This window comes from Anolis carolinensis, chromosome 1 (genome assembly GCF_035594765.1).
Source record: "Anolis carolinensis isolate JA03-04 chromosome 1, rAnoCar3.1.pri, whole genome shotgun sequence".
NCBI classification, from domain to species: Eukaryota; Metazoa; Chordata; class Lepidosauria; order Squamata; family Dactyloidae; genus Anolis; species Anolis carolinensis.
In genome coordinates, this window is record NC_085841.1 from 48,815,853 (window position 1) to 48,843,740 (window position 27,888).

The 27,888-nt window shown below is 41.0% G+C and overlaps 2 protein-coding genes across 6 annotated transcripts in view; both read right to left on the minus strand.

The window, feature by feature from the left end:
• Positions 1-20,810, minus strand: part of LOC100551715 (calpain-1 catalytic subunit) — a 38,719-nt gene extending 17,909 nt beyond the window's left edge. The window contains exons 1-9 of the mRNA XM_008125038.3: positions 10,280-20,810; positions 7,039-7,332; positions 5,967-6,036; positions 5,314-5,432; positions 4,937-5,070; positions 4,463-4,631; positions 821-904; positions 654-739; positions 90-164 (exon numbers count right to left, since the gene is read on the minus strand). Of these exons, the coding sequence (XP_008123245.1) occupies positions 90-164; positions 654-739; positions 821-904; positions 4,463-4,631; positions 4,937-5,070; positions 5,314-5,432; positions 5,967-6,036; positions 7,039-7,284 (983 nt within the window). The 5' untranslated portion in view covers positions 7,285-7,332; positions 10,280-20,810. The remainder of the gene's footprint in view (positions 1-89; positions 165-653; positions 740-820; positions 905-4,462; positions 4,632-4,936; positions 5,071-5,313; positions 5,433-5,966; positions 6,037-7,038; positions 7,333-10,279) is intronic.
• Positions 20,811-20,947: 137 nt separating this feature from the next.
• Positions 20,948-27,888, minus strand: part of tmem63b (transmembrane protein 63B) — a 111,366-nt gene continuing 104,425 nt past the window's right edge. For 4 of the 5 annotated variants that reach the window (XM_008125034.3, XM_062973890.1, XM_062973892.1 and 1 more), the window contains 5 exons: positions 27,442-27,547; positions 26,631-26,798; positions 25,602-25,717; positions 24,642-24,725; positions 20,948-23,856 (listed from right to left, as the gene is read on the minus strand). In XM_008125034.3, the coding sequence (XP_008123241.1) occupies positions 23,689-23,856; positions 24,642-24,725; positions 25,602-25,717; positions 26,631-26,798; positions 27,442-27,547 (642 nt within the window). In that variant the 3' untranslated portion in view covers positions 20,948-23,688. The remainder of the gene's footprint in view (positions 23,857-24,641; positions 24,726-25,601; positions 25,718-26,630; positions 26,799-27,441; positions 27,548-27,888) is intronic. The other variant, XM_062973893.1, reaches the window with a different exon arrangement.

Genomic DNA, 27,888 nt, shown 5'->3' on the forward strand with positions numbered 1-27,888 from the left:
GCACAGGCAACCATTATTTTTAATCTACTGATACAGATGTGAGAACTAACATATCAACAATAAAGGGTGCCATGAATTTAGAAACTTACCAGAATTCACCATCTTCTTTTTTTAGATGCAGCTCTTCCCTCTGATCAGGGTCCACTTCATTCCACTCAGAAGAGCTATGATGGCAACCAAAACAGTTATGCTATGTTTTTCCCCTTCTAAATTGATCCAGTAGTAATATTACTTCTAGGGAAAAACAAAAGTCTGATTCAAAGAGCAACAATTCAGTGGTAGAGCACCAGCTTTCCATACAAAAAGGTCCTAGGTTCACTTTCTAGTATTTCTAGAGAGGATGAAAAAAGACCCACTTGAAACTCTAAAGAGACATTGGCAGTCAGTGTAGATAAACTAAACTGGATTTCTTTGATTTTTTCCTTTATTGTCTCAGAGTTACAAAGATGAACTTTTTCCATTTAAAAGCACTTGTATTTGAAATGATACTGTCATTTCTTTCTATAAGGGTTCATTTATACCAAATGATAATCCTGTGTTTGTAGATCACTTTTATGTGCCCCTACATAATAGGGCCATTCTAAGATGTCACAGATTAGTCCCCTCCAGAAGCCTTTGAAGTGGCTTTCGTGTCTTCACCTGGTCACACCCACCTGTCACTCCAAGCTCCAGTCCACTCCACCTCACCCCAGGGGTTCCTTATGCGGATGAGTGATTCTTGTTGGCCACGATAGTCCACCTGCCAAAGTTGGGATATTAGACAATTTGCAAACCCGGCTAACTCCATGAATAGCTTACCATCTGATGAAGAGAAACTCACATTCTTAAATCCTGTGACAGAATAGGCATGACCCTTCACTAGTTTCCTGAAAGTGACTGCTTCCACATCACGTGCACTGGTGATCTGTTAAGAAAGGCTTTGGTCAATAGGCTTCTCATAGAAAGGCTCCCCTTTCATGCCTCTTAGATTTCAGAGGAATACAAGACATCACTAAAGAATGAAAATGCACACCAAACTGTGCATCAACTTTAATATCTACAATATTTGGGAAAACACAAACTTTATTACGAATATATGTCCCCAACTAGAAGTGTAGCTCTGACCCATCCCATCACAATATATTTGGGGTGTGACCCTCATTCATTTTCCTTACTTGCTCCATACTGCCTCTCTAGTTTTTCCAAAATGAACTGGAGCGGGTGGGGCGGGAATCTTCTGATTACGAATATATCTAAACACACCTAACCTGAGGATTCAGTCATTAACAGCCACAGCAGGGAATGAAAATAGGTATGGGAAACAGATTTTTCTTTTATTAGCAGAAAAGCCTGATGCATTTGGGTCTGTGTGTAAGGCCTTTTTTTACAGGGGGTACATAAACTCACAAAAAGTCAAATCTCTAGTAAACAGTTTGAGAGTTCATAACTCAAGTGTTCTGAAGTTTAATTCAAAATAGGTATTTTAGTCTATAGGCAAAGTAATATGGTTTTATGTAATTAATATTATACATGTATGTATTGTTGTTTTATGATTTTATGTAACACACTGAAGAAGACCTTAAGAGTAAATACATGGGCCAAAATGTATTTGGCTGTTCTACTAATTAAACAACTTTTTTTAGCATTTTGAGATTCATTGTTTCTTATGTAGAAACCATTGAAAGAATCCCAGTTTCGGTTTCTTAAAGGAAACAAAGGCAAAATGTGGATAAGCTTTTATTTGAGGCATTCCCTTTATAAACTTAGAACTAATGGGTTTCTCCTGTAAAGCCTGGTGTGCCTTTGTGTGAAATTCCTAATGTGATTTTTACATATTCTTTTTGAAAAAAAATATATATATATAGTGAAAGATTTGGAATGGACAAATATTCAAACATGGAACTGTGTATGTCAGACCAGCCCCTGACCAGCTTTGTGCACACAGCAAAGCTATATTTTTAAAGAACACAAGTAAAAAAAATTAAAAATTGGTCTGAATGGTATTTGCTGAAGTTATTTTCAATGCATCTACCCACCACAAGGAGGCACCAGCCAAAACTCTGTTTTCAGCCTAATATCGGAAAAAGAAGTCTATAGCTTAACATTCTCTGTCCCATCTTACAATATTCAGTTAATCTTTGGGCCCATTCTGTTAAGGTTTCTGTAAAACTGGCAGTAAGTTTTGTGTGGGATTACTATATTCCTTGCACTGGGTGTGTTAAGAGAAAAAGGACTCGTTCTGAAGGCTATTATACGCCGGTTACATGAATGTGCTCATTGAGGTCAGTAAGTTTGGGCCATTCCCGGTGGGATATAACTCGGTGTTGATTGGGATAAAATCAATGGTTCTCAACCTGAGGTCCCCAGATATTTTGGGCCTACAAATCCTAGAAATCCCAGCCAGTTTACCAGCTGTTAGGATTTCTGGGGGTTGAAGGCCAAAAACATCTGAGGACCCCAGGTTGAGAACCACTGGGATATATGGTACTCTCCCTCGCTCTCTGGAAATGGAAGTTGGAGAAGCCATGCCATCTGTGTTGGTATGATTGCATACAACATGGAATGGACATAGGAGTAGGGGAAATCCAATCCCAAATCATAGAATCATAGAATAGTAGAGTTGGAAGAGACCTCATGGGCCATCCAGTCCAACCCCCTGCCAAGAAGCAGGAAATCGCATTCAAAGCACCCCCGACAGATGGCCATCCAGCCTCTGCTTAAAAGCCTCCAAGGAAGGAGCCTCCACCACAGCCCGGGGGAGAGAGTTCCACTGTCGAACAGCCCTCACAGTGAGGAAGTTCTTCCTGATGTTCAGGTGGAAATAGTGAAACAAGTTGTCCAGGAACACCTGGCCGCTCTAAACAAATTCAAGTCACCAGAGCCAGATCAACTACATCCAAGAGTATTGAAGGAACTAGCGGAAGTTATTTCAGAACCACTGGCAATCATCTTTGAGAGTCCTTGGAGAATGGGAGAAGTCCCAGCAGACTGGAGGAGAGCGAATGTGGTCCCTATCTTCAAGAAGGGAAAAAAGAATGACCCAAACAATTACCGTCCGGTCAGCCTCACATCGATACGAGGCAAGATTCTGGAAAAGATCATTAAGGAAGTGGTCTGCGAACACTTAGAAACAAATGCAGTCATTGCTAATAGTCAACACGGATTCACCAAAAACAAGTGATGCCAGACTAATCTGATCTCTTTTTTCGACAGAGTTATGAGTTGGGTCGATACAGGGAATGCCGTAGATGTAGTGTACCTGGATTTCAGTAAGGCCTTCAACAAAGTCCCCCATGACCTTCTGGCAAACAAACTAGTAAAATGTGGGCTAGACAAAACTACAGTTAGGTGGATCTGTAATTGGCTAAGCGAACGAACCCAAAGGATGCTCACCAATTCGTCTTCTTCATCTTGGAAAGAAGTCACAAGTGGAGTGCCGTCCTGGGCCTGGTTCTGTTCAACATCTTTATTAACGACTTAGACGAAGGGTTAGAAGGCACGATGATCAAGTTTGCAGATGACACCAAACTGGGAGGGATCGCTAACACTCCAGAAGACAGGAGCAGAATTCAAAATGATCTTGATAGACTAGAGAGATGGGCCGAAACTAACAAAATGAAGTTCAACAGGGACAAATGCAAGATACTTCACTTCGGCAGAAAAAATGAAATGCAAAGATACAGAATGGGGGACGCCTGGATCGACAACAGTACATGTGAAAAAGATCTTGGAGTCCTTGTGGACAAGTTAAACATGAGGCTACAATGTGATGCGGCTGCTAAAAAAGCCAATGGGATTTTGGCCTGCATCAATAGGCTGAGAGGAGACATGATAGCTATGTATAAATATGTGAGGGGAAGTCATAGGGCCCTGCAGACTAGGACGCGGAACAATGGCTTCAAACCACAGGAAAGGAGATTCCACCTGAACATTAGGAAGAACTTCCTCACTGTGAGAGCTGTTTGACAGTGGAACTCTCTCCCACGGGCTGTGGTGGAGGCTCCTTCTTTGGAGGCTTTTAAGCAGAGGCTGGATGGCCATCTGTCGGGGGTGCTTTGAATGCGATTCCCTGCTTCTTGGCAGGGGGTTGGACTGGATGGCCCATGAGGTCTCTTCCAACTCTACTATTCTATGATTCTATGATTCTATAAAGACTCTGTGAGTTCTGTTACTCTGAAGGACTGTTATTTTGACGCAATGCCACAAGTTTATTTTGCTGTTTTGAACTCTGCTGAACAAGAGTAAATTTAGGTTTTCTTTTCGTGTGTTGTTACTGTGTCTTTGATGGATAAGCTTCTGTATTAAACACAACACATTCTGATGTTCTACCTTGATCAATCTCAACCAATTAAAGCCACTATTATTTATGGCAGGTCTCATCACACTTTTTCAAAAAGCAGAGCCAAACGGAAGAACAGATCTGTTCCCTCCAAAATTCCAAATCTGAAGCATTTCACAAATGACACCCCTCTAAGGTACTTACATCAATGGAACAGCCAAGGAGGGAACCCCTTTCGAGAGCCTTGCAAATGATCCGGGCAATGTTACTAGGCGGCTTCTTGAGATTGTACACTTCTGCCACACCACCTGTGAAGTCCTCAAAGCCTTCTGTGGTGCTGCCACCCGACAAGGCCTCATATGAGCCATTCAACCTATATGCCAAACAGAATTGAGATAATTAGCTGGATCAGAGTCTGAAAGGGTTATTCTCTTGAAATACCCCATTTTAAAAAAAGCTGGCTGATGACCATGCTGGTAGAGAGATTCCTGGAGTTGAGCAGGAAACAAGTAATTTACAAGGTCTGATCTCTAAAAAGGTAGCAATGTGGGGTGTTTGTTTTTAAAAAGGAATGGGCTCTGAGAATGAACAGAGCTTCCTGGAAAAGGTACATCAAGGAGGGGAAGCCAACACTCTCAATTATGTACTCTGCATAATATAGGCTAAGACAGTACTCACTTAGCATATGCCTTTTCTAGCAGAGCACTCCAGAACTCTTGACATTCTGCTGAATGCACAAATACCAGCTTTCCATCTTTGGTGGGCAGGCGGTCATCTATTACCACATCCACCCATTTACCAAACTGCCAGATCTGGGAAGATAATAGGAGAACAATGAGTTTGGGCCAAAATTTTCTGCTTATAGTAGGATAAAAGTAAAATACATGCTAGGTGTGGATGGGAAAGCCAAATATAAATAACATCCTTGTTCATCAGTCAAAACTTCCCTTATACATGGCTGTATAATTTTCACAGCTCAATTGCATTTTGTTGTTGAAAAAGGACTATGAAGCACTTTCTAGGGGAAATATGAATGACCCATTTCTTGATCTCACCTGGAAATGGAAGATGCCTGCATAGTCCTTCTGGAAGGTCTGGTCTTGAGGCACAACTCGGTGCAGAAGATCCTCATTGAGAGTCAGGGAACCAATGGCAGCCAGTAACCAGCAATTACCTGAAGAGCAGGAAAACAGAATGCCCGTTCTTAGAATATCTGGATTCCAATCACTATTTATACTTGCATATACAAATAAGATGCCTTGGAGATGAAATCCAAGAACAAAGGTAACATTCACTTATATTTCATATAGATACACCTTATATAAACAGCCTGATGGTAATTCTGTACACAATATTTGCCCTTCCCACAAGATGCCTTTGTGTATTTTCTACAGCTACCACTTATGATAGTCACTCTTTTACACATGTTACTAACTACTGAGTAGAAAGAAAGTAACTGTCTATTCTAAAGCATTTTCCTCATTAACCTGAAGACCTGATGCTGCTGCTGCCTTATGCAATCTATGCATTGCTTTGTATCTTGAGTTAGTCATCAAGGGAGTTGGAACAGAAAAATTTGGCACAAGGTAAGCCAATGTATAGTTTCAATGCCTAATTGCTCAAGGCTTATTGTCCACAAATTTACCAACCAGTTTACTCATTTCCCTCATCCTGTCACTTCTCCAAAGAATAAATACACATTACTCACCGAGAGTCCCTTGACAGATGTCTGTCCTTGTGGCACCTCCCACAATAAACTGTGGGTCATCCACAATTTCCTGGAGAAGTGAAAAATAAAAAAAAACCTGTCAGTAGTTTCTTCAACATTCCCACAAAAGCTGAACAGACAACACAATGAAATGGGTAGAACTTGAAAAGAGCCACACTGATTTAGTTCCAAAAATTAACTTTTATAGTTCTGAAAATAGTATATGCTTAAATGCATACTGTATTCTTAAAATCTTAAAAATCTTTTTTGTCCTTTTCCTTAAAAAATGACTCCTTGGCTTTTCTTTGTTACTGGCTTTTCTTTGAGATTGTCTCTTATTTGAGTTGGCAAAAGAAAGGGCCGGGTGTCTCTCAGGAATTTCAGATTTCAGTCAGGACTTGAAATAATGTCCAGCATATTGTCTCCAGTTCCTCCATAAGCAAGGGATTGCACAAGATGATTCTTGGACTATATTTCTTACTCCATTTCTATGAATCACTTATACTGGTGTATCTAGATCTCATATTCTGTACAAATTCTTTGTTATAACTCTTAGCTTTCAATTTCTTCAAACAAGACCAAAATGTGCCTGAAAATCTATGCAGATCAAAGTTGTTCTACAAACTAAAAAAAAGAGAAGTAAATATACAACTTGACTGAAGTTCCAAAGCAATGACTTAAGAATTTGATATAAAGAAGTCAGTAGGAATCCATACAATGCTGCTGAAATGAAAGTTCAAGAGCAGACACTGCCAGGCATCTCTCCTATTCTGCAGACAAGAAAACCCTTTGCAAGTGTAACTTCATTTGCAATTTAGTAGGCACTCACATTCATAATTTATGGGAGTGCAAAACAAAAGGTTTAAATGGGAAAGAGGGACTAATAAGAAGATAGAAAAGGGCCATTGAAGTAATTGGCAGAGTCTTGGGTGCAGTAAAAAAAAAAGCACAAAAATGCTAGCACAGAATCAATGAGTGAAGAAGCTTTTCATGAATCTGCTAATGTGAATTATTATAACATAGAATGCCAAGTCAGGGCATTTCATGAAGCTTCCTCTTAGCAGGTACTCACCGATGGGCGCTTCCAGCGCACTCCTTGGGTCTTGCCAGAATTTGGCCCCAGTTCCTTGAAGCCAAGGACAGAAAGGATGGCAGGAAACTGAGGATCTTCAAACAATTGGCCACTCTTCAAACATTCCTGCTTTAGGATTTCGTAATCCTGACCCAGGTATTTAACAGCATTTTGGTGACTGCCCACGCCCTCTGCTCGCAGACGGTCCTTTTCTAGTCTGGCAGCCATTCCTCTAAAAGGCATCATGACAGGTCCAGCAGGATGAAGGAAAATGAGGCTTCAGCAGCAGCTCTCCTAAAACCCAAAATAAGGGTACATTGAAACAGACCACAGATCAGCTGGAAATGAAACAGGGAAGCCTCTGCTGCATGCTGGTGTCTTTGTGACCACTTTGGAGGGGCTCAATTTGACAGACAAGAAATTCTGCAGACAATTTAGCAGCAAACATGTAAGTCCCAAAGAATGCAACAACTGCCCACCTTTGTGCTAAACTATTCTTATGGAACTGGGGGTGGCGGAGGCCGACAGGGAGCTCTGGCGTAGACTGGTCCATGAGGTCACGAAGAGTCGGAAACGACTATGCGACTGAGAAAGAGAGATTCTTATGGCTATGGAGGAACAACTGGTTAAAATAAGGGTGATATGGCACAAAATTACGCCATCACATAAATATACAAATGGATCTCAGTTAACAAAAGCCTCTGACAAAGAAAATCTTTCTCACGAAGTATTTTAGGGTATACACACCACCATTTTTTGTCTTCTATCTAGCTGAAAGTGTTTTTGAAGCAGTGGCAATGGGCAGATGTTGAAAAAGGGCCAGAGAATGACAGGTTTCAGAAGTGTGTTTGCAGTAAACATAATAAATAGCAAATTCTAACCTTTTCTTTACCAATTTAAATACTATATATTTTATTGTTGCAGACAACTATGATGTAACTGAAGATTTTAAACTGTACAATGTATCAATTTTTTTATTTAAAATTGCTCATCAAACTTTTTTGGATTTGGAGAAAAGGAAGAAGAAAATTCCCACTTTTCTATTATAATAGAATGGAAAGATTCCATGCAAATTAATAATACTAATAATAGTAATAACAGTAGTACCTGAACACAAGACCATGACCTAGTATTAATTGTTAATTAATTAATGAGGAGACCAGGTGAGAAGGCTGGTGCTGCCTTGTTAAATTGGGCTAAGGTAAATTCTGGTGATAGCAAGAAATAGAGACAGCATGCTTCTCAGTACCAATTGCTTGTGGACTTTCCACAGACATCTGTTTGATCACAACAGGGATGTACTATTGGACTATAAAGGACTTTCTTTCAATCTAGTACAATCTTTTGATGTTTTTATTTTAAAGCAAAGGTTGTCATGTCTGGGAAATAGTTCCAAATCATGGTAAGCCCCATCTTAAGTTTTTAAAAATGAAAACCATCTCCTATATTTTAAAGGGGGGGGGGGGGTTGCTGGACTATGGTTTCCAAGCCAGTATAGCCAATAGTAAGCATTAGCAATGCTAGAACAGTGCATCTCAACTTTCCCAATGCCGCGACCCCTAAATACAGTTCCTCATGTTGTGGTGACCCCCAAAATAAAATTATTTTGTTGCAATTTCATAACTAAAATTTTGCTAGTGTTATGAATTGTAATGTAAATATCTTATATGCAGGATGTATTTTTGTTCACTGGATCAAATTTGGCACAAATACCCGATACGCCCAAATTTGAATATTGGTGGGATTTATAGTTCACTTACAATCAAAGAGCATTCTGAATGCCACCAACAATGGAATTGAAGCAATATTGGCACACAGAACTCTCATGACCAACAGAAAACACTGGAAGGGTTTGGTGGGCATTGACCTTGAATTTTGGAGTTGTAGTTCACCTACATCCAGAGAGCACTGTGGACTCAAACAATGATGGATCTGGCCCAAAGTGGGCACACAGACCCAACGTGGCCAACTGTGAATACAGGAAGGGTTTGGGGGAGATAGACCTTGGCATATGGGAGCTGCAGTTCACCCGCATCCAAAGAACACTGAACCCAGCTGACGACCGATCTGGACCAAACTTGGCAAACAGTCTCAACATGGCCAACTTTGAATACTGATGGGATTTGGGGAGGATTGAAAAAAACAACTTTAAAATCAGAACAGTGAATAAAAAACAACACTAAAAAATGGGAATTCCAGACAGGAAACAATCAGGGCCAGCTAACATCCCCCAACAAAGGATTCCCCCAGGCAGGAAGCAGCCAGGCTTTGAAGCTGTAAGGCCATTCAATGCTAATCAATGTGGCCAATTGCAACATTCACACTTGCCTCTAGTAGACAAGAACATGACCATACAGCCCGGAAAACTCACAGCAACCCAGTGATTCCGGCCATGAAAGCCTTTGACAATTTAGACAAGAGTTCTTTCTCCCACCCTGGACATTATTCCACAGGTATATAAACCCCACTTGCCTAGTTTCCAACAGACCTCTGAGGATGCCTGCCATAGATGTGGGAAAAAGTCAGGAGAGAATGCTTCTGGAATACGGTCATATAGCCTGGAAAACTCACAGCAACCCACTATCAAATTTTTGTTTGTAGACACCTGAGGAAAGTGGTCTGTTTTGTAGTTCTGTAAAGTGCTATGCACATCAATAAAAATAATGTTTCATTCCAGTGGTTCCTTTTCATACTCAATTAAGCATAAGGTTGGGCATTTAAGGGCTGAGAATTCTTTTGTCTCATTCTGAAATGCTTATATTCATTTGAAACATCTCTTGTTTAAGAAAAGAAAATACTTTCAACTGCTTCTCCTCTAAATAATCCTTCCTTCTCACAGTCCTTTTATCTGGTTAAGCCAAAAAGGCTATATCTGATCAGGATCAGGACCACTGATGTAAAATAAAATGTGGGTTTGAGCAATTGAAATGCTAAGTTCACCTCATATATACTGAAGGTAGCAAAGATGTGTTCCTGGCACTACTTTTTTGACATGAAACCTGATACCCGAGGTGGAAACACCATGAAGAAATAAAAACAGGACTGTAAAGAAAGCTGTCAAACATATTTAAACAAATCTTTTATATATTTTAATATCCTATGAGTGGCTGGTGAGGCAGGTGTACCTGCTTTCACCCTCTCTCTGTTTTGTTGTTGACATGAAGTCAAATTTAGAGCGATGTTCGTGCCTGGAAAGCATTACACTAACAGACCCAAATTTCAGATTAGAGAACACACTCACCAGGGTGAAGACAAGCGACAGAAGTTTATTCAGTCCGGCCAGAAAGGATGCATGTGTGGCTGATGCCAAAATGTAGAGGCATACAGACAGCATAGACTTTTAAGCAGTTAAGTTTCCATTCAAGCTTCCTGCTCCCTCCCTGGATTGGCTGAGAGAAGGGGTTGGCTTGAGCTCTCTCACTGATTGGCTGGGCTCCACTGACATCATTGGTTCCAGGCGGGGATTCCCTTCCAGCTTGGGGTGGGGGGTGGCTGTGGTTGGTTTCTCACAGTCTAATCAGCTGAGGGGGATATCCTTTTGGGAGGGGACAATTCCAGAAAGTTGCTGTGACTATATTTGGGGGGCCCTGGGGGCTTCGGAATACCATAATTGTCCAGCTTTGGGTGATAAAGATGGGGTTATGATAGTCAAGTGTCCTTCCCCACTTTCTCCTTTTAATAACAGTAATGGGAGGGGAAAATTCACCTTGCACACAAACAACTAAGGCCCCATCTACAATGCCAAATAAAATCCAGATTATCTGCTTTAAACTGGATTATATAACTGCAGACTCATATAATACAGTTCAAAACAGAATCTGAATTATCTGCTTTGATCATCTGGATTATATGTCAGGGTAGATCCAGTCTAAGTGTTTTTATGGGGCAGGAGCCCACTTTTTATGTTTAGGTAGAAATAAAATTATTTCATATTATTCAATTTGGTTGAATTTAAAATCAAATCATTACCTCCCCCCCCCCCCCCACGCTACTTTCAACAAATAAACTGCATCTGCTACAAAGCATCACTAGATAAGTGGCTATGAACTTGCAAAGTCAGGGCTAGTCCTGCCATAAAGACAGGAAGACAGCTAACTACCACAAGCTGTTGGCCAATTTCCATAGTGAAACTGGCTTATGCCAAACTTTCAAATCTGGGGCCCCTTCCACACAGCTGTATAAATCCACATTGAACTGGATTATATGGCAGCATGGTCTAAAATAATCCAGTTCAAAACAGATATTGTGGATTATCTCACTTGATATTCTGGGTTATATGGCTGTGTGGAAGGGCCCTAAGTGGTCAGTTAAGATGAGCCCAAAGAAAGTTTCGGAGCAAGTAGCTGCTTTTGGTTTTAACTCAGAGAAAAGCAGGGTAATAATAGTAATACGTAATAATAACCACTCTATGGCCCCTTCTGCACAGCTGTATAAAATCTAGATTATCAACTTTGATTATGTCAGTGTAGAAGGGCCCTATGTAAAACATCTTTGTTCCTGAGTTATAAATTTATTTATTTATTTATTTCCATCATTTCTATTCTGCTCTTCCCACCCGAGGGGACTCAGTGCGGTTAACAAGTCTGGCAGAATTCGATGCCAATATACCACAGTACAATAAAATAAAACAATAAAACAGTTAAAAAGTTAAACAAAATAACAATATACAATATAAAAATTTAAAAACAATATAAAGTATTTGAACCATTCATCCACAAGACCTTGTACATAAATCTTAGTCCAGTCTGAGTCAAAGCCAACAGAACTTATTCTTTAAATGCTTGCACGCACAGCAAGGTCTTCAATTTCTTTCTGAAACCCACAGCTGAGGAGCCACCACTGAGAAGGCCCTGTCTCTCGTCCCCACCAGCCGTGCTTGCGAGGCAGGTGGGATCGAGAGCAGGACCTCTTAAGGTTCTCGTAGGCTCATAGGAGGAGATACGTTCAGACAGGTAAGTTGGACCAGAACCATTTAGGGCTTTGTAGGCCAAGACCAGCACTTTGAATTGGGCTTGGTAGCATATTGGCAGCCAGTGGAGCTGGCGCAACAGAGGAGTGGTATGCTCCCTGTACGCTGCTCCGGTTATAAGCCTGGCTGCCGCCTGTTGTACTAATTGAAGCTTCCGGGCTATCTTCAAAGGCAGCCCCACGTAGAGCGTGTTGCAGTAATCCAGGCGGGATGTAATTAGAGCGTGGACTACCGTGGCAAAGTCAGACTTCCCAAGCTACGGGTGCAACTGGCGCACAAGTCTTAGTTGTGCAAATGCTCACCTGGCCACTGCTGAGACCTGGGGTTCCAGGCTCAGCGATGAGTCCAGGAGAACCCCCAGACTGCGAACCTGTGTCTTTAGGGAGATTGCGACCCCATCCAACACAGGCTGTAACCATACCCTGTTTGGCCCTACGACTGACCAGGAGGACCTCTGTCTTGTCCGGATTCAATTTCAATTTGTTCACTCTCATCCAGTCTGACACAGCAGCCAGACACCGGTTCAGGACCTGGACACCCTTCTTAGTGACAGGTGGGAAGGAGTGACAGAGCTGGACATCATCTGCATACAGATGACACCGCACCCCAAAACTTCGGATGATCTCTTCCAGCGGCTTCGTGTAAATGTTAAACAACATGGGGGACAGTACTGAACTCTGTGGGACCCCACAAGTCAATGGGTGTGGGGTCGAGCAGGTGTCCCCCAATGACACCATCTGGGATCAACCCTCCAGGAAGGACCAGAGCCACTGCAAAACAGTACCTCCGAGACCCATCCCCACAAGGAGCCCCAGAAGGATACTGTGATCGACGGTATCAAAGGTGGTCCAGCAGGTATGAGAGGTCCAGCAGAACCAGCAGGGACACACTCCCCCTGTCCAGCTCCCGGTGTAGATCATCGTCTAAGGCGACCAAGGCTGTCTCAGTACCATGCCCCGGCCTGATGCCAGACTGCCGAATCTAGAAAATTAGTGTCTACCAAGAATGCCTGGAGTTGTGCAGCCACCACACATTCCACAACCTTGCCCAAAAAGGGGAGATTGGAAATAGGTCAATAGCTGTCCAATTGAGTGGGGTCCAGTGATGGCTTTTTCAACAGCGGTTTGATCACAGCCAATTTGAGGCTCGCTGGAAATATATCTTCCTGAAGGGAGGCATTCACCACCACCTTCACCCACTCGGCCAACCCCCCTCTGGGAAAAGTTTATTAAACTGCAAAAACTTTGTAGTTTTTCACTTTCACAGGAGTCCTGTGCCCCTACTTCCAGTGAATGTATATGACTGATTGTCTGTCAACCCATCTCACCTCAGGCAGTTAGTATTCTGTGGCCAAATATTTTTTTCTATTTCTGTAAACCATGCAGTTTCTGAAGTCATGACCTACTTGTCCTTTTCTGCTTAAACACATGTCCTGATAAAGAGTTCTGTGGAATAAAGGAGTTTGACCTGTTCTTTGAGATGTCTCAGTTGAGTAAACACACTAGTTTTATGACGGTGTTAATGCTGTTTCTCGGGGTGAATTGTTTTGATTTTTTAAATTTTGTTTCCTTTTAACATTAGATTTCTTAAGTTCTGGAGAATAAGGAAGTTTGATCAGTATTTGTTTAATTAACTTTCAAGAATGTAAAGAAATAACTGTAACAAACAGATCAAAACAAAAAGGTTTTCATATCTTTTTCTATTTTTGCAAACCAAGGCATGACTTACCTGCCCTTTTCTGGTTTGACACATGTCCTGATAAAGAGTTCTGGGGAATAAAGAAGTTTGACCAGTACTTTGAAATCTCTCAGGGCCCTTCCACACAGCCATATAATCTAGAAAATCAAGGCAGGAAATCCCACATCTGTTTTGAACTGGGTTATCTGAGTCCACACTGCCATATATTCTGGTTCAACGCAGATAATGTGGGATTTTCTTCAGCTATGTGGAAGGCGCCTTAGGGCCCTTTCTCACAGCAACATAATGCAGAATATCAAGGCAGGAAATCCCATATTTTCTGCTTTGAACTGGAATATATGACAGTGTGGTCTCAGATAACCCAGTTCAAAGCAAATATTGTGGAATTTCCTGTCTTGATATTCTGGGTTATATGGCTGTGTGGAAGGGCCCTTAGTTGAATAACTAAACACACTCATTTTCTGATTGTGTTAATGCTGTTTCTCAAGGGGGTGAACCGTTCTGATTTTTAAAATCTGTTTCCTTTTAATATCAGATCTGGTAAGAAGTCCTGGAGAATAAGAAAGTTTGATCAGTATTGGTTTAATTAACTTTCTTGAATTCAAAGAAGTAACTGTAACAAACAGATCAAAACAAAAACTACACACTATAATAAAACAAATAGATAAACAAAACTTTAAATGTATTAAAATGACTTCCAATTTAATATCTACTAAAAGTATATAACTCCACATATCATTATTACTCCATCTAACTTAGATGAAAATAGTGTAATTAAACCTATCCTCATTGTCAGATTATAATCACTAAATATGAACTAAGTAAAAATAAATGTAAACTTATATCAATTTACAAAATAAAATATATTTTCCCCAGACTTTGGGGAATATGCCAGGTGATCTGGGATAAGAAGATAATCTGGGATCAGATCCCGGGATATTGGCCAGTATAGATCCAGCCTCAGGCTCCTTCCACACTGCCATATAATCCAAAATCTCAAAGCAGATAATCCACATTATCTGCTTTGAACTGGATAATATAAGTCTGCACTGCCATATAATCCAGTTCAAAGTAGATAATTTGGATTTATATGGCAGTGTAGAAGGGGCCTCAGTCTCAGTCAACTGCAGTTACAGCGTTTGAGGGCCCTTCTACACAGCAATATAATCCAGAATATCAAGGCAGGAAATCCCACAATCTCTGCTCTGAAGTGGAATGTATGGCAGTGTGGACTCAGACAACCCAATCCCAAGCAGATATTGTGGGATTTTCTGCCTTGATATTCTGGATTATATGGCTGTGTGCCCTCAGAGGGGCACTCTTTGGGCCAGGGGTCCTCAAACATTTTAAGCAGAGGGCCGGTCCACAGTCCCTCAGAGTGTTGGGGGGGCCGGACTATAGTTTGAAAAAAATACAAACAAATTTCTATGCACACTGCACATGTCTTTTTTGTAGTGCAAAAAACAAACAAACAAACCCCAAAACAATGAAAGAACAATACAATATTTAAAAATAAGAATTTTAACCAACATATAACCATACCAGGATTTAAATGGGAAGTGTGGGCCTGCTTCTTCCTGATAAGATTGTTGTTGTGTGCCTTCAAGTCATTTTAGACTTAGGGCAAGCCTGAGTCTAAAACTGAGGGCAGGGCCCAGATAAATGACCCTGGAGGGCTGCATTTGGCCCACAGGCCTTAGTTTGGGGACCCCTGCTTTGGGCAGACTCTGCTTTTTACCACAATTAATGCTTGCTTGTTAAAAAAGGCGCTGCCAAGTAAGGAGATGCTTTAGATTTCAACTCTGAACGATAAAATCATAGTAAAAATAAATATGACAAGGAGCTGGCAACTTTATCCCAGCTCAACCCAAACACTTCATATTCTGTGGAAAATTTGCATTGTTTTCTTTGTGGTTGAGGTAGGCACTTTACTTCTTTAGCTTTCATAGTTTTCCTTGTTATTTTTTAAAAAAATCTGTTTTGCAGGTCATGACCCAACTGTCTTTTCTGCTTTAGCACTTGGCTTGATGAAGAGTTCTGGGGAATAGGGAAGTTTGATCAGTACTTTGAGGCCTGTTAGTTGAGTAACTAAATACATGTGGTTCTTGGGTCATGACCTAGCTATCATTTTCTGCTTTAACACTGGACCTGATGAAGACTTCTGGAGAATAAGGGAATTTCCCCAGAATTTTGTAACTTCTCAATTGAGTCACTAAATACCTAAAGGCACCGGGTTCTGTCTGATCTAGGGGCCCTTCCACACAGCCATATAACCCAGAATATCAAGGCAGGAAATCCCACAATATCTGCTTTGAACAGGAATATATAGCAGTGTGGACTCAGATAACCAGTTCAAAGCAGATATTGTGAGATTTTTACCTTGATATTCTGGATTATATAGCTGTGTGAAAGGACCCTCAGAAACTATACAGACTCTGCCCACGTTAGTACCTGGATGGGAAACTGCCAACAAGTTCCAAGTGAGGTATCACAACCTCTGAGGATTCCTGCCATAGATGTAGGCGAAAAGTCTGGTGAGAATACTTTTGGAACATGGCCATACAGCCTGGAAAACATGCAACAACCCTGTGATTCTGGCCATGAAAGCCTTCGACAGCAGATTTAAATTAAGTCAAGGCAACTCATGCTCTTACAAAGTTTTGACAAATATGTGTTTGAAAAGGAACATACGTACGTGGCATGTGGTTTAGTATTAAATAGTATAAATCCGGTGTCAAGGAGCACAATGGAAAGCATTTGTTTAAAAATGCATCCAAGAGCAAATTTTTGAAATGGGAAGAGAGGAGACCACTTTCCATTTCTGTTAATTGAATTAAGGGAATATATGTGATTTAATAGCTGCTAGACTTGCTAGTAATAAATGGCCAGCTATTTATTTTCAGATGAAAATAAAATTATACTGTTTCCTTTCAATAGTCCTCTCAATTCAGTCAGAACTAAGTTTAAATGAAACCACTACACTTACTTCTCTCCCTTTTGGCTCTTCAGCTAAATCTGCTATATGGCATCATCACAAGGTTTTGGATATCATGAATCAGCAGCAACCTGCAATATTGCTTATTTTGTTGGTATTATATTGATGCTGCCTGAGAAAATAGACAGAAATGTATTTGTTTCAGGTGTTCAAATAACATTTAAATCAATGGAATATTTAATGTACGCCCAGCCTCAATCGATCATAACGGCAGTGTTGGACAGCCTTTTTAAAGTGATCCTTCTTGCTCCCTACCACTAATGATTGCTTGACAGGAAGGGAACTGCATAGGAAATAAACAAGAGCAGGTAAGTTTTTATTCAAGATACTTTATCTTATCCCACCTGAATATTTTGTTGCCAATTTTCATTTAATGTTTACTATTCCTCTGGGCGTGACTCAGCAACTCTTTTTTGCTGTCATGTCTGACCTGATGAATAGTTCTGGAGAATAGGGAAGTCTGCCCAGTATTTTTTAAAAACTGTTTTTATTGAATTCAGAGGAATAATTCTTAACAAACAAAAGGTCAAAACATATTTAAATGACCTGCAAGTTATACCTACTAAAAGTATATTTGTTTTACCATTATTACTCCCCAGATTTGTTCTGAAATGAATGGTTTTGTCTCCCTTTGAGGCTGAGAGTGTGACTTGCCCACCATCATCCAGTGGGTTTCCATGGCCAAGTTGGAATTAGAACCCTGGTCTCCAGAGTTGGAACCACTATACCACAACAATGTATTAAAACCCACAAAAATAAGGTACAAATATGTGCATCGCAAGAAAGAATAACAGCACCCAGCAAATTTTCTCAAGCTATGAAGTGCCTTGAAAAGACAATAAATTGATAGTTGTGTAATTCATTATTATTATAGTTCAATTGTGAAGGACAGGCAGAACAACCACTTTTAGGAGTTTTTTTTTGCTCAAATATCAAAAGATTATTTGTTTTGGGGAGGCCTCTTAGTTGTACAAAATGTCTTGAGCCATTTCTGAAGGTCAGAAGTAACAATCTCATATCACCAATAATGTGAGAATCAGGGACAGATTAAAACATGTAGAGGCTTTAAGTGCTTAAAATATTTTGGTGCTCCCATATAAATCTAATTCAAAATGCAAACAATAATAAACCGTAAAATAAAAAAATATTTTGAAATGAAACAAACCTTACAGAAAGATGGAAAATAGTGTTTATTGTTATACACTATCATTTTAAATTTATACTTGAAAAATTTTCTCCTACTTTTGTAATTGCAGTCTTTTATTATAGGGGCATGTTTTTGTAGAATCTGGTGCACCTGCACCATTTGCAGTTTAGCAGCAAATAATCCATGTTAAATCTAGCAACACAAATTTTATGTGGTGCCATCTCCTTTTTTTCCGTGATGTCCTAAGCATGTGGTTATTTTGCATAATGGTTAATCCAGCAGTAGTGGGAAGTTGAGAACAAATGTGGAATATGAGACCAGGGATTTCAATGTTTGGCGAATGGGCTTAATAACTAAAGACCCTCACAATAAAAGTATACAGCAGAGTAGCTTATTTAGGAGCAGCAGCGTGACTCAGAACCAGTAGCCAGTATGATGAAATAAAAACATAGACTATTGTTATCTTCCTTCTGAGGCATTTCTTGCAGAAAAATATGGTTGTACTATTTACAAAAACAAAGTATCCATAATATAAGCAAAGTTCTTTATACTTCCTTGTTATATCTTTGCTTCAGCTTCTTGCCTTCAATCTGGGCTTCTCTCTCAGTCTTCAAACTGAAGCAGCTCTCTCCTTGGAGCAGTCAAATACAGCACTCCTTACACTGAGGCATTCTTTACACAGATGGAAGTCTTTACACAGGAGCAGCAGCTAACTTACAGGCACACCTGCTTATTGTGTTGTCGAAGGCTTTCATGGCCAGGATCACAGGGTTGTTGTATGTCTTTCAGGCTGTGTGGCCATGTTCCAGAAGTATTCTCTCCTGACGTTTCGCCCACATCTATGGCAGGCATCCTCAGAGGTTGTATTACCCTACTGGTTTTGCTTAGTCATTGCATCATTTAACTCTTTCAGTGCCTGTACATTTTTGTAATTAAAAATACACTGTTAATTTTCAATATTTCTGACACTTTAAGAATGCCTACCCCATTTACCATCTCTTTGACAAATTACTGTCCTGCTGGATCTCAGTTCAGTTTTGAGTCAGGCCTCAGTTACGGTGGCATGGAGATTCAGCCAGGGATAGATGCCACACCCATACTAATTATTGAATCCCGGGAGAGTGCGGATGAGCTCCCTCTGTCAGCTCCAGCTCCATGTAGGGACATGAGAAGCCTCTCACAAGGATGTTTTTAAAAAATCAAACATCCGCATGTCCCCTGGGCAACATCCTTGCAGAGGGCCAATTCTTTCACACCAGAAGCAACTAGCATTTTCTCAAGTTGCTCCTGACATAAAAAAAGCAATTCTGAGTGAAGAATGCTGCAGCTGGTGGAAGGACTCCTCCCATGAAATTTTGTTGCCTGAGGCAAAGGATAAAGCGGTGTCATTATTCCACACCGAAAGTGCCAGATGAATTTCTTACACTGATATCAGAGTGGTGTCCCGAGGGCACCAAAGAACTTAGAACAAACTTTGGAACTTGTTGATTAATGTTGTATCATAGTCGAAACCAGAAGTCATGTTATGTCATTTTTGGGTAACCTGTTGGTTCTTCATGCTTGACAAGTTGAAAGAGTATGCTAGTTGCTAAAGTGTGGAAAAAAATGCCTACAACCCTCCCACAAGCATTTTTGTTTCTCAATGGAGAAAAGTAATTAAACATAAAATCCACAAAACAGCAATCCCTTTTTTTGAGTCAACTAAAAAAACAAAATTTTCCCCCTCCCCTAAAGAAACATTGTTACCCTAAAAAGTAGCACGTTATGGATAAGTTTATATGTATTAAGTTCCTAGTTACTTACTGTTTTGAGGGCCCATGAGAAGTTATGTGTCATCCTGAATTATTCAGTGAGGAATAATTTTGAAAAAAGAAAGCAAGGAATTCCCAATGCTACCCCTCCATATTTGCTGCCTGAGCTGAGAACCATTTCCCTCTCCCTAATGGTAGCTAGGGAAATGCAGTTTCTCAAGTCGCTCCTGACATAAAAAGTTGCCATTTCTGAGCTCCATACTTGTGGAAACCTAGAAACAGCCCAATCAGTAAACCAAATAAAGAACTTCAATAAGGAACTGACAACTAGTAACCAATGTCAGCATCACCACTTAAGAGATAATTCTGCTGCAGATATAGAATAAGTTATCTGTTGTTTCTTTCTGCTTTGTAGTTTCCCTTGAAAACCAATCTGAAAAGGATTCTAATAGACAGGCTAATGGAAGAGCTCCTAAGATTATTTCTTGCAGAAACAGCAGTTTTATGATATTAGTTTGATTATAGAGCTGGTAAAATGTACTAGAAACAAGGAGAACTTGTGCTGTATTAGCAATTCCATTCCCTGAGATTTTAGGCCAAAACCCAGAAGATTATATCAGAGGACTCCTTCTGGGTCAGTGGGTTGTGGAAACAGAGATAAGTACAATGGGATTAGAACTGAGTAAAATTGATTGATCAGGTAATATGACAACACAGAGCCAGGGCAAGAAACATTTTTCCAACAGCTAGGCAGCCGGCAACACAATGCTTCCAGTAACCACACCCAGTTGCTGTTATTCCTGTTTAGAGCTTCCACTGCTTATATTGATTTATGTGGCAAGTTTCTTCCAGAGTTCACGCAGCCACTGGGACTTTTGGAGAGCTCACCAACCACCTAGACATTTGTTTTCCTCAGGACATGTGTTGCTGCAGCCTGGGTGTGCCTAGAAGGCTCAAGGGTTAGAAGGGACTGTATATGAGTTTTAATGTTGCTGCATCACTCCTTACCTTGTTCCACATGATCCAAGTGTATGGATTTATAATCTCTCTTCAGTCCCTTCCTCTTACTTTGATGTATTGAAATTACACACAAGTGGCAACACAAAAACATTTTCACAGTGAGCTGGAGAACCCCATTTCTAATGGGAAATGTGTGAGAATGGATTATAGACTTAAAAGCTACTGCACAACAAATATATCAATTCCATCTTTGTTAAACTAGACAGAACTCAGTAAATTTACTCTTCCTGTTATCTACTAGCATGTGTTTTTAGCCTTCAGACAATCAGCTTGTATTGGCACACTCCCTGAATTTACCTCAACACAAATACAGACAAAAGACACCAAAATATGATAAGTTCCTCTTTTTTCTTTTTTACACAAATATATACAGAGTATTATACACATCTCTACGCAGACACAGTGCCAGTTAGAACACAGCTCCCTGCAAGGGGGAGGGGGGGGGGTGACCAATGGTCCACACCCAACCCCATCCACTAACCACATAAGTAAGCCAGCCCTGTCCTGCGGCTGTATGTACAGAGAGATCAGAGCCATCCCAAGTTGAGGCTGTGAGGCTGATGCAGGTAGGGCAGTGGTGGCTGGGCTTAGAAATTATGGCGCCAAGGGGCCAGTACAGAGATGTAGAGGAAACCCTGGCATGGAACACATACTATTTCTAGACTGTATCAGAAAAAACATCCTGGGACAAACAATTAAAATAAAATCCACGTGCATTTCAGCAGCAGTGTGGCTGAATGTGTGGTGATGATGGCAAGGGAAGAATAAGATACAATTTAAACACAGGCTTCTCCCCCATCCCCCCAAACTAATTCCCAGACAACACCTGAAAAGGAAACCCATTACAAAACCCACCACAAGCCATGGCTCAGCTCCTGAGGGCATCCTCAGATCCTCACATCTCCTAGAAGGGCGCATGAAGTCCATCTCCTTCTCCCAGTTCTCTAGTCAAGAAGCTCCAAGCAGAGTCTTGGCTATATTTCTGACTGTTTGCAACTTAAGCAATCCTGAATCTCATCTTTGTGTGAGTTAGCTCCCCCATTTTAACTATGGGGTGCATCATATGGAGATACACAACCTTGCCCCGTGTTAGAGAGATGATGACTTAATTCATTCAGGTCTATAAAATACCTTAGATATAATAAACAAAAACACCTTGGATCCTATTTGGAGGAAGGTGGGTCTCTGCTTCTGGTAATGCTGGTAGCATCCCTCAAGGATGGCTTCTTGCAGACAAGGAACAAAGAGGTGGAGACGATGGGAGGGCAAACATTAAGACACTTAAGCAGCAGAAACTGAGCCCTCCATCCATGTTGAGAAGAGTATTCAACTCATGGAGTTGATGCACTCTGGTCTAAAATCCCTGGGTTCCCTGAATGCACCCCTGAATAGCTGGCCATTTGAGCCAGGACTGCTACTTGTAACATCTACATCTCTTCTATTTGTCATCTCCCTGCAAGGCTGAAAGAACCTTCCCAAGTAGATTTATTGAAAGGACTCTCAGAAATTGACGCAAGATTTGCAACTGAACAGGAATAAACAAATCAAACAGTGCCCTATTGGGGTTGAACACAGGACCTCTCCCAAACGTATATGCAAAGGAGACAGATACAGTGATGAGATGTGAATTTGAAGATAAAGCCTGAAGAATCATTGAAGAGAAAGCTTAGGAGACAGCAACAGCTTGAGTCAGAAGATGGTTTCTTGGAGCTGCATGCAAAGCAGCAGGATTGGAAAAACACAGCAGAGTGACCTGCCTGTGATAGAACGCACAAGAGAGGAGGTATCATGCAAGGCCTGGAGGTGGAGCTGGATGATTTCAGAAGCTTCACAGCCCCTGGGATTTGGTGGTCTCTCCCTCTATAGCAAACTGTACAAAAACCAACCCTTCCCCTCTTCTGCCTCCCTAGAAATTAGACAAGACAAAGAGAGTGTTTGGGTTTTAGTCAGGTTTAAAGATAAAACAAATGTGCAAAAATGCAGCAGACCCTAAACTGCACTGTACCCCAGATGGGGAATCCCGGCAATGTGTAATATGGGCCCCCATGTAGTTGGTTTGCCATGGAAGGAAGCAGAGGAAGATGAGGAGAGAAGTACTGGATAGACAATCTTCCTTGCTAATTCTTGGCATTCCCCTCGCCCTGCAAGGGGCTTGTTTTGCCATAGGAGCTGCATTTGCCACTAGCAGCTGCTCACTGGCAGACTCTAGTGCCAGGTAGCACTCTCCAGTCGTGGCTTTCATTGGATCACAGTCATGGCAGCAGGGCCCTTTTCTGTACAATCCCTCTCGCTCTAGACTTGAATGTGCGCAGCCTTTGCTGGAGGGAAAAGAGTGGCCGAGACCATAGTTGTCCCAGCATTGTATCTTGGGCACTGGAGACAAAATGCTCACTGATGCACAAGCATGTGGGAGATTTATACACAGATTTAAAAATAGCTGTGCTTGGCTGGAATCACTGATTCCAGCCAAGTTCAAAGCCAGCCCCCTTTTGTTTGAAAATACCAGTACCATTGATTACAGCTCGGCTCTTTTAAAAATCTAATACCTTATTAGTGTTCATGATTTTAGACAAAAGAAAATGATGGGGAAGATGGGGCATGTGCTCCCTGGAAGAGGAGGACAAAGAAAAGGAGGACCACTTTGTCATATCCGGGCTCTGATTGTCCTCACCTCTGCTCCTCTCCCTGTTGTGCTGGAGCTGCAATTGTACACGGCCATTTCCTCCCCGCTGTCTTGGGTTTCTAGGGTTCCAGAAGGTGTTAAGGGGTAGGTAGCTTATAAGAGAAATTCACCTCCCATTCCAAAGGAGGAGGACACAGAGAGAACAGGGGTAGGAAAGACAGGGAATGATGTCTGATGGCAAGGTTGCTCCCCACCTTGGAATGAGCACTAATACAGGAACCAGGTGGGTGAGGAAGGAGCTGTGGTGGTACCTGTCTCATGCTCCCCTTTTCTCCATTTTCTTGGCCTTTCTCTCTATCACTCGCTCACACAGAACACATACACACAGTGCGCAGCAGCTCGCCAGCTCATGGGGTGCCCCTGCCTTGCTTGAATTTTCCCACATTCCTAATGGTGGATCTCATTCTCTATCAGACTGTCCTCGCATGACTGGAAATCTGTATCGTTTATGCCATTTGGGTTGATGAGCTCCTCGTCTTGGGACCCTTGCTCCTCGGACTCTGCCACATCTCCCTCTGGTGAAGAATCTTGCAGGACTTGAGCAATGTACTTCTGCTGTGGAATGGATATATAGAACAGATAAACAAAGAATGGGGTGGTTAGCCTCTGGTCTGTTTGAGGACCTTGGTAGTAAGGTATGATGGTTAAGTGTAATGCAGTTTGGGATTCTGACAGCAGTCACTAGCAAACAAAAGAGAGTAACATTATGCATGGGATAGATGTTTTACAGTGTGGGTGGTTGGGATGGAAGAAAAAGGGTTTTACGGCTTCAGAGTTTAGATTCAAACATTAAACAATGTTCATAAGTAGTGTCTGAGAGTTAGCTTCTTGTTTAGGAGTTACAGAAAATCCTACTTTAAATGAACATTTTCAAACATCTTGTCGGAGGGACAGTCTTAGCAGACTGGTAAGAAATAGGGAGAGACTGGAAATCATAAAATGATTGGGAAGGGGTGTATCACAAAGCCTCTACTGAAGAAATGTTTCAAATCCACTTAACAATAAATGACATTGGGAAATGATGGTTCTGCAGCACATGGCAGTGTATAAGAGTTAGAAAGTGAGATGATTTAGTTTGGTTTCACTGTTCACTGACAAAAAGGCAGAAAGTGAATAAACAATATTAGGAGGGGTTTGGAACATCCCTCATCTTATAGAGGCCCAGTAACAATTAATTCGGTTTCCTGTCCATATTCCTTGGATGTTGTCTGAGTATAGCCAAAAAGGTAGAAATCTGGCAGGAAATCTGTAAAGGCCTCTCCTTCCTCTCCAAACTCAGACATAAGGGGACACAGAACATCTTCTGAAGCAGAAGGCAAGCCAAGAAGCTGGAGACTCACAGCTGATTTAGGAGCTGGTGGAGGGTTTGTGGCTGGCTGTCCATTTTCCCTTCCATCCACAGCATCCACTTCTGTGTGATCAATCTGGAAGACAAAGATGTAGCATAAAACCAAAGAGCAGAGCCAACTGACCAATTCCCTCCTGATTTATGTTTAGGAGTGTTTCTAAATTCAGGAAGAAGGCAGAGTGGAATGAGAACTCTGGAAGAGAGTTCCTTTGCAAATATGTTCACTCCCCTCTGACTTTTTAATGTTTTATTGTGTTTAATTGGCGTTGTTACCACTTGACATGCACATGGTAGTCAGAACTGTGAACGTGCAAATTATATCTATTGTAATATGAACATTAGGTAAAAATTACACACTTTCAATTTAAGTCTAACAAAATCTGGAAAAATCAAAAGACTGCAAAAGACAACTCTGCAAGGCCTAGCATTGCAAAGTGCTGGGGTTCATGTGTTCAACATATTTCTTTATTAGTTTTGTTATGTTTGCTAAAACAGTATCTGACTCCTTTTCTATGGGGATCTCCTCACCTTTATTTCACGTTTACAATATTCTTGTGTGGTGGTTAGACTAAGCCATGGGGGATAGGTATTTAAAAGAATTTCCACAATAACTCAAAGACAGTTAACTGAAAAAGTTATATTTTAGATTACAATCCCCCAAAGTGACATCCATTTTTTTCAAGCTTTGAAATAAACCCCTAGAGAGTTTTTATGAAGCAAATGAAGTCAGTGGAGAATGAATGGCCAATATGTAGTCCACATTGTAAATTATGCTTCTTCACTTGCATGTATACTTAAATGAAACAAACCATTGTTTGTTTGGTATATGTGACAACTGTGTACAATGGCATACAGATGTTCTCCTGCATTCCTTTAGGGAATCTTAACAATTTAATCAATCCTAAGGGAATTCTAAAAATGCCCATCGTTCAGAAATATTTTAGTGCCTTACCTTGTAATTGTGAGCACTGAGGTATTTGAAGTGTCCAAAGCAGACGTGACACAAGCAGATCACAATGGTAATGACAAGGACCACAAAGGTAAACATGGATGTGAGAGCCAGGAAGCCTGAAGAAATAAAAGAATCATATAATGGCTACAAATGTGAATCCCATTTATTTCTCCCCTTGACTCCAAGAGCTTTACTGTAGCCCTCAAACCTATATAATTTCTGGTACTGGCCTGAATAACACAGTAAGGCCTTGGTACCCACAGGGGTTTGGTTCCAGGACTCAGCATGGATGTTAAAATCTGTGGATACTCAAATCCTATTATATACAATGGCAATAAAATGGTATCCCTTATAAAAATGACAAAATCTAAGCTTGTTGTTTAGATTTTGTTTTTTAAAATTCAAACTAAATGGTTGAAGCTACAGATCCAGGACTAGTGTGCTACTTTCCTGCTACATTTTACAGAATCCGTCAACCACATGACTAGGGCAGCTCCTAACATGAAACATGGTATTTCCCAGAATCCTGCAGGCAGCAAGATTTGTGGTAAATAATGTATCTAGTGCACAAAATGTAGTGCACAAAACATATGGTCACATTATTTAGTAGGAGTTTCACACAGGCTCCATTAGCAGCACAGAAACCAGGGCAGCCAAGTAATCTTTTTATTCTATCAGATGTAATGTGATATGGACAGAAGATGCTCCTTCATATACTTCTTTTGTATCATCAAGTCCAACAGGAGATATCAGAACAGAGGCAGTAAGGAAATCAGATGGACAGTGGCAGAGCCGAACTTGTCCTTTTATGCTTGTTTAACAAAAGCCTAAATTCTTGAAAAATGGAATACAAGTCTCAAGCAGTGCTCTGTGGGTCCTGGGTCACAACCATGGGTCCCAAAAATGTTGGTCTTCATTTTCCAGCATGTTTGAGAATTCTGAGAGTTCCAGTGTAAACAAATTTGGGGACCACTGACACAAAAAAACCCATTAAGCAGTAACAGTGTTGAAATTGTAGACACTGCTCACCTGTGCGTACAGTAGAGAAGAAGAGAAGCCAAAAGAGGCAGAGGATAGGTGCTGCCACTACCTGGTTCACAGCACCTGAATGGATCTTCTTATCCAGCTTGGCTGGCAGATAAGCATAATAGAGGTTGTACCTATCAACCAGGTGCTTTAGTAGCATATACATCAGACCTGTGAGAAAAAAAGTGAAGAGGAAGTAAGTGGGAATCTTGCTTGTAGACAAAAGACCAGCTTTCACTTTACAGCAATGGTTCTCAACCTGTGTGTTCCCAGGTATTTTGTCCTACAACTCCCAGAAATCCCAGCTAGTTTACCAACTGTTACGATTTCTGGGAGTTGAACACCAAAACATCTGGGGACCCACAGGTTGAGAATCACTGTAGAGAATGGGCTGCACATAAAGAAAAGCTCACTTAACCCTGAATTTGATGGTTGAGAGAGAAACTGGTTCTTTTCTTCTGTCAACAAATTCAGGAAACGTTTATAGTAATTCTCATCCAAACTATTATGAACTCATAGCTTACAATTTACCCCTATTGCAAGAAGCTATTGTAATGAATCAATGCAACAAGAGTAATTATGGATATGCCTATGTCTACTTATGTATCTGATATCTATGAAAGGGGTTTTTTTTCATGTCAGGAGCAACTTGAGTCGCTTCTGGAGTGAGAGAATTGGTCGTCTGCAAGGACGTTGCCCAGGGGAAGCCCAGATGTTTTTGATGTTTTTTTTACCATCCTCATCAAGTCACTTAGTCCACTACGCTATCTATCAAAGTTTAAGAAAGGCTAAACAGTACTGAAGTCATGCTTACCGAAGGGAACAATGATAGGACAGGTGATACTGTAGGTCATTACCACAGTGAAGACACACATCATCCAGGCATAAGCAGCCCCAAACTGGAATTCATAGGCTTGATGCTGAATAGTAGAGAAAGAAAAACAAAGGTCCTCTCAGTAGACATACAAAAGCCTAAGGGGTGAGCCCTATATAGGTCAAATGAGGAGTGGGTGGGGAAAAGGCAAAATCAATTAAATGAATGAAAAAGTGTTATGGTTGAGCCTCATGGCTCTACTACTGGGAGACGTGGGCGTAAGACTCCTCGAGAGTCAGATACTCTCGAGGAGCGAGAAAGGAAGCGACTGCGAGATATCTTTGCAGAACCATCTGACGAGGATTCTTTTGAGGGGTTTACTGAGAGAATGGAGGAAGAGATGGTTAGCTCGGAGGAGGATGGCATGGAATGGACTCGTGTAAGGGA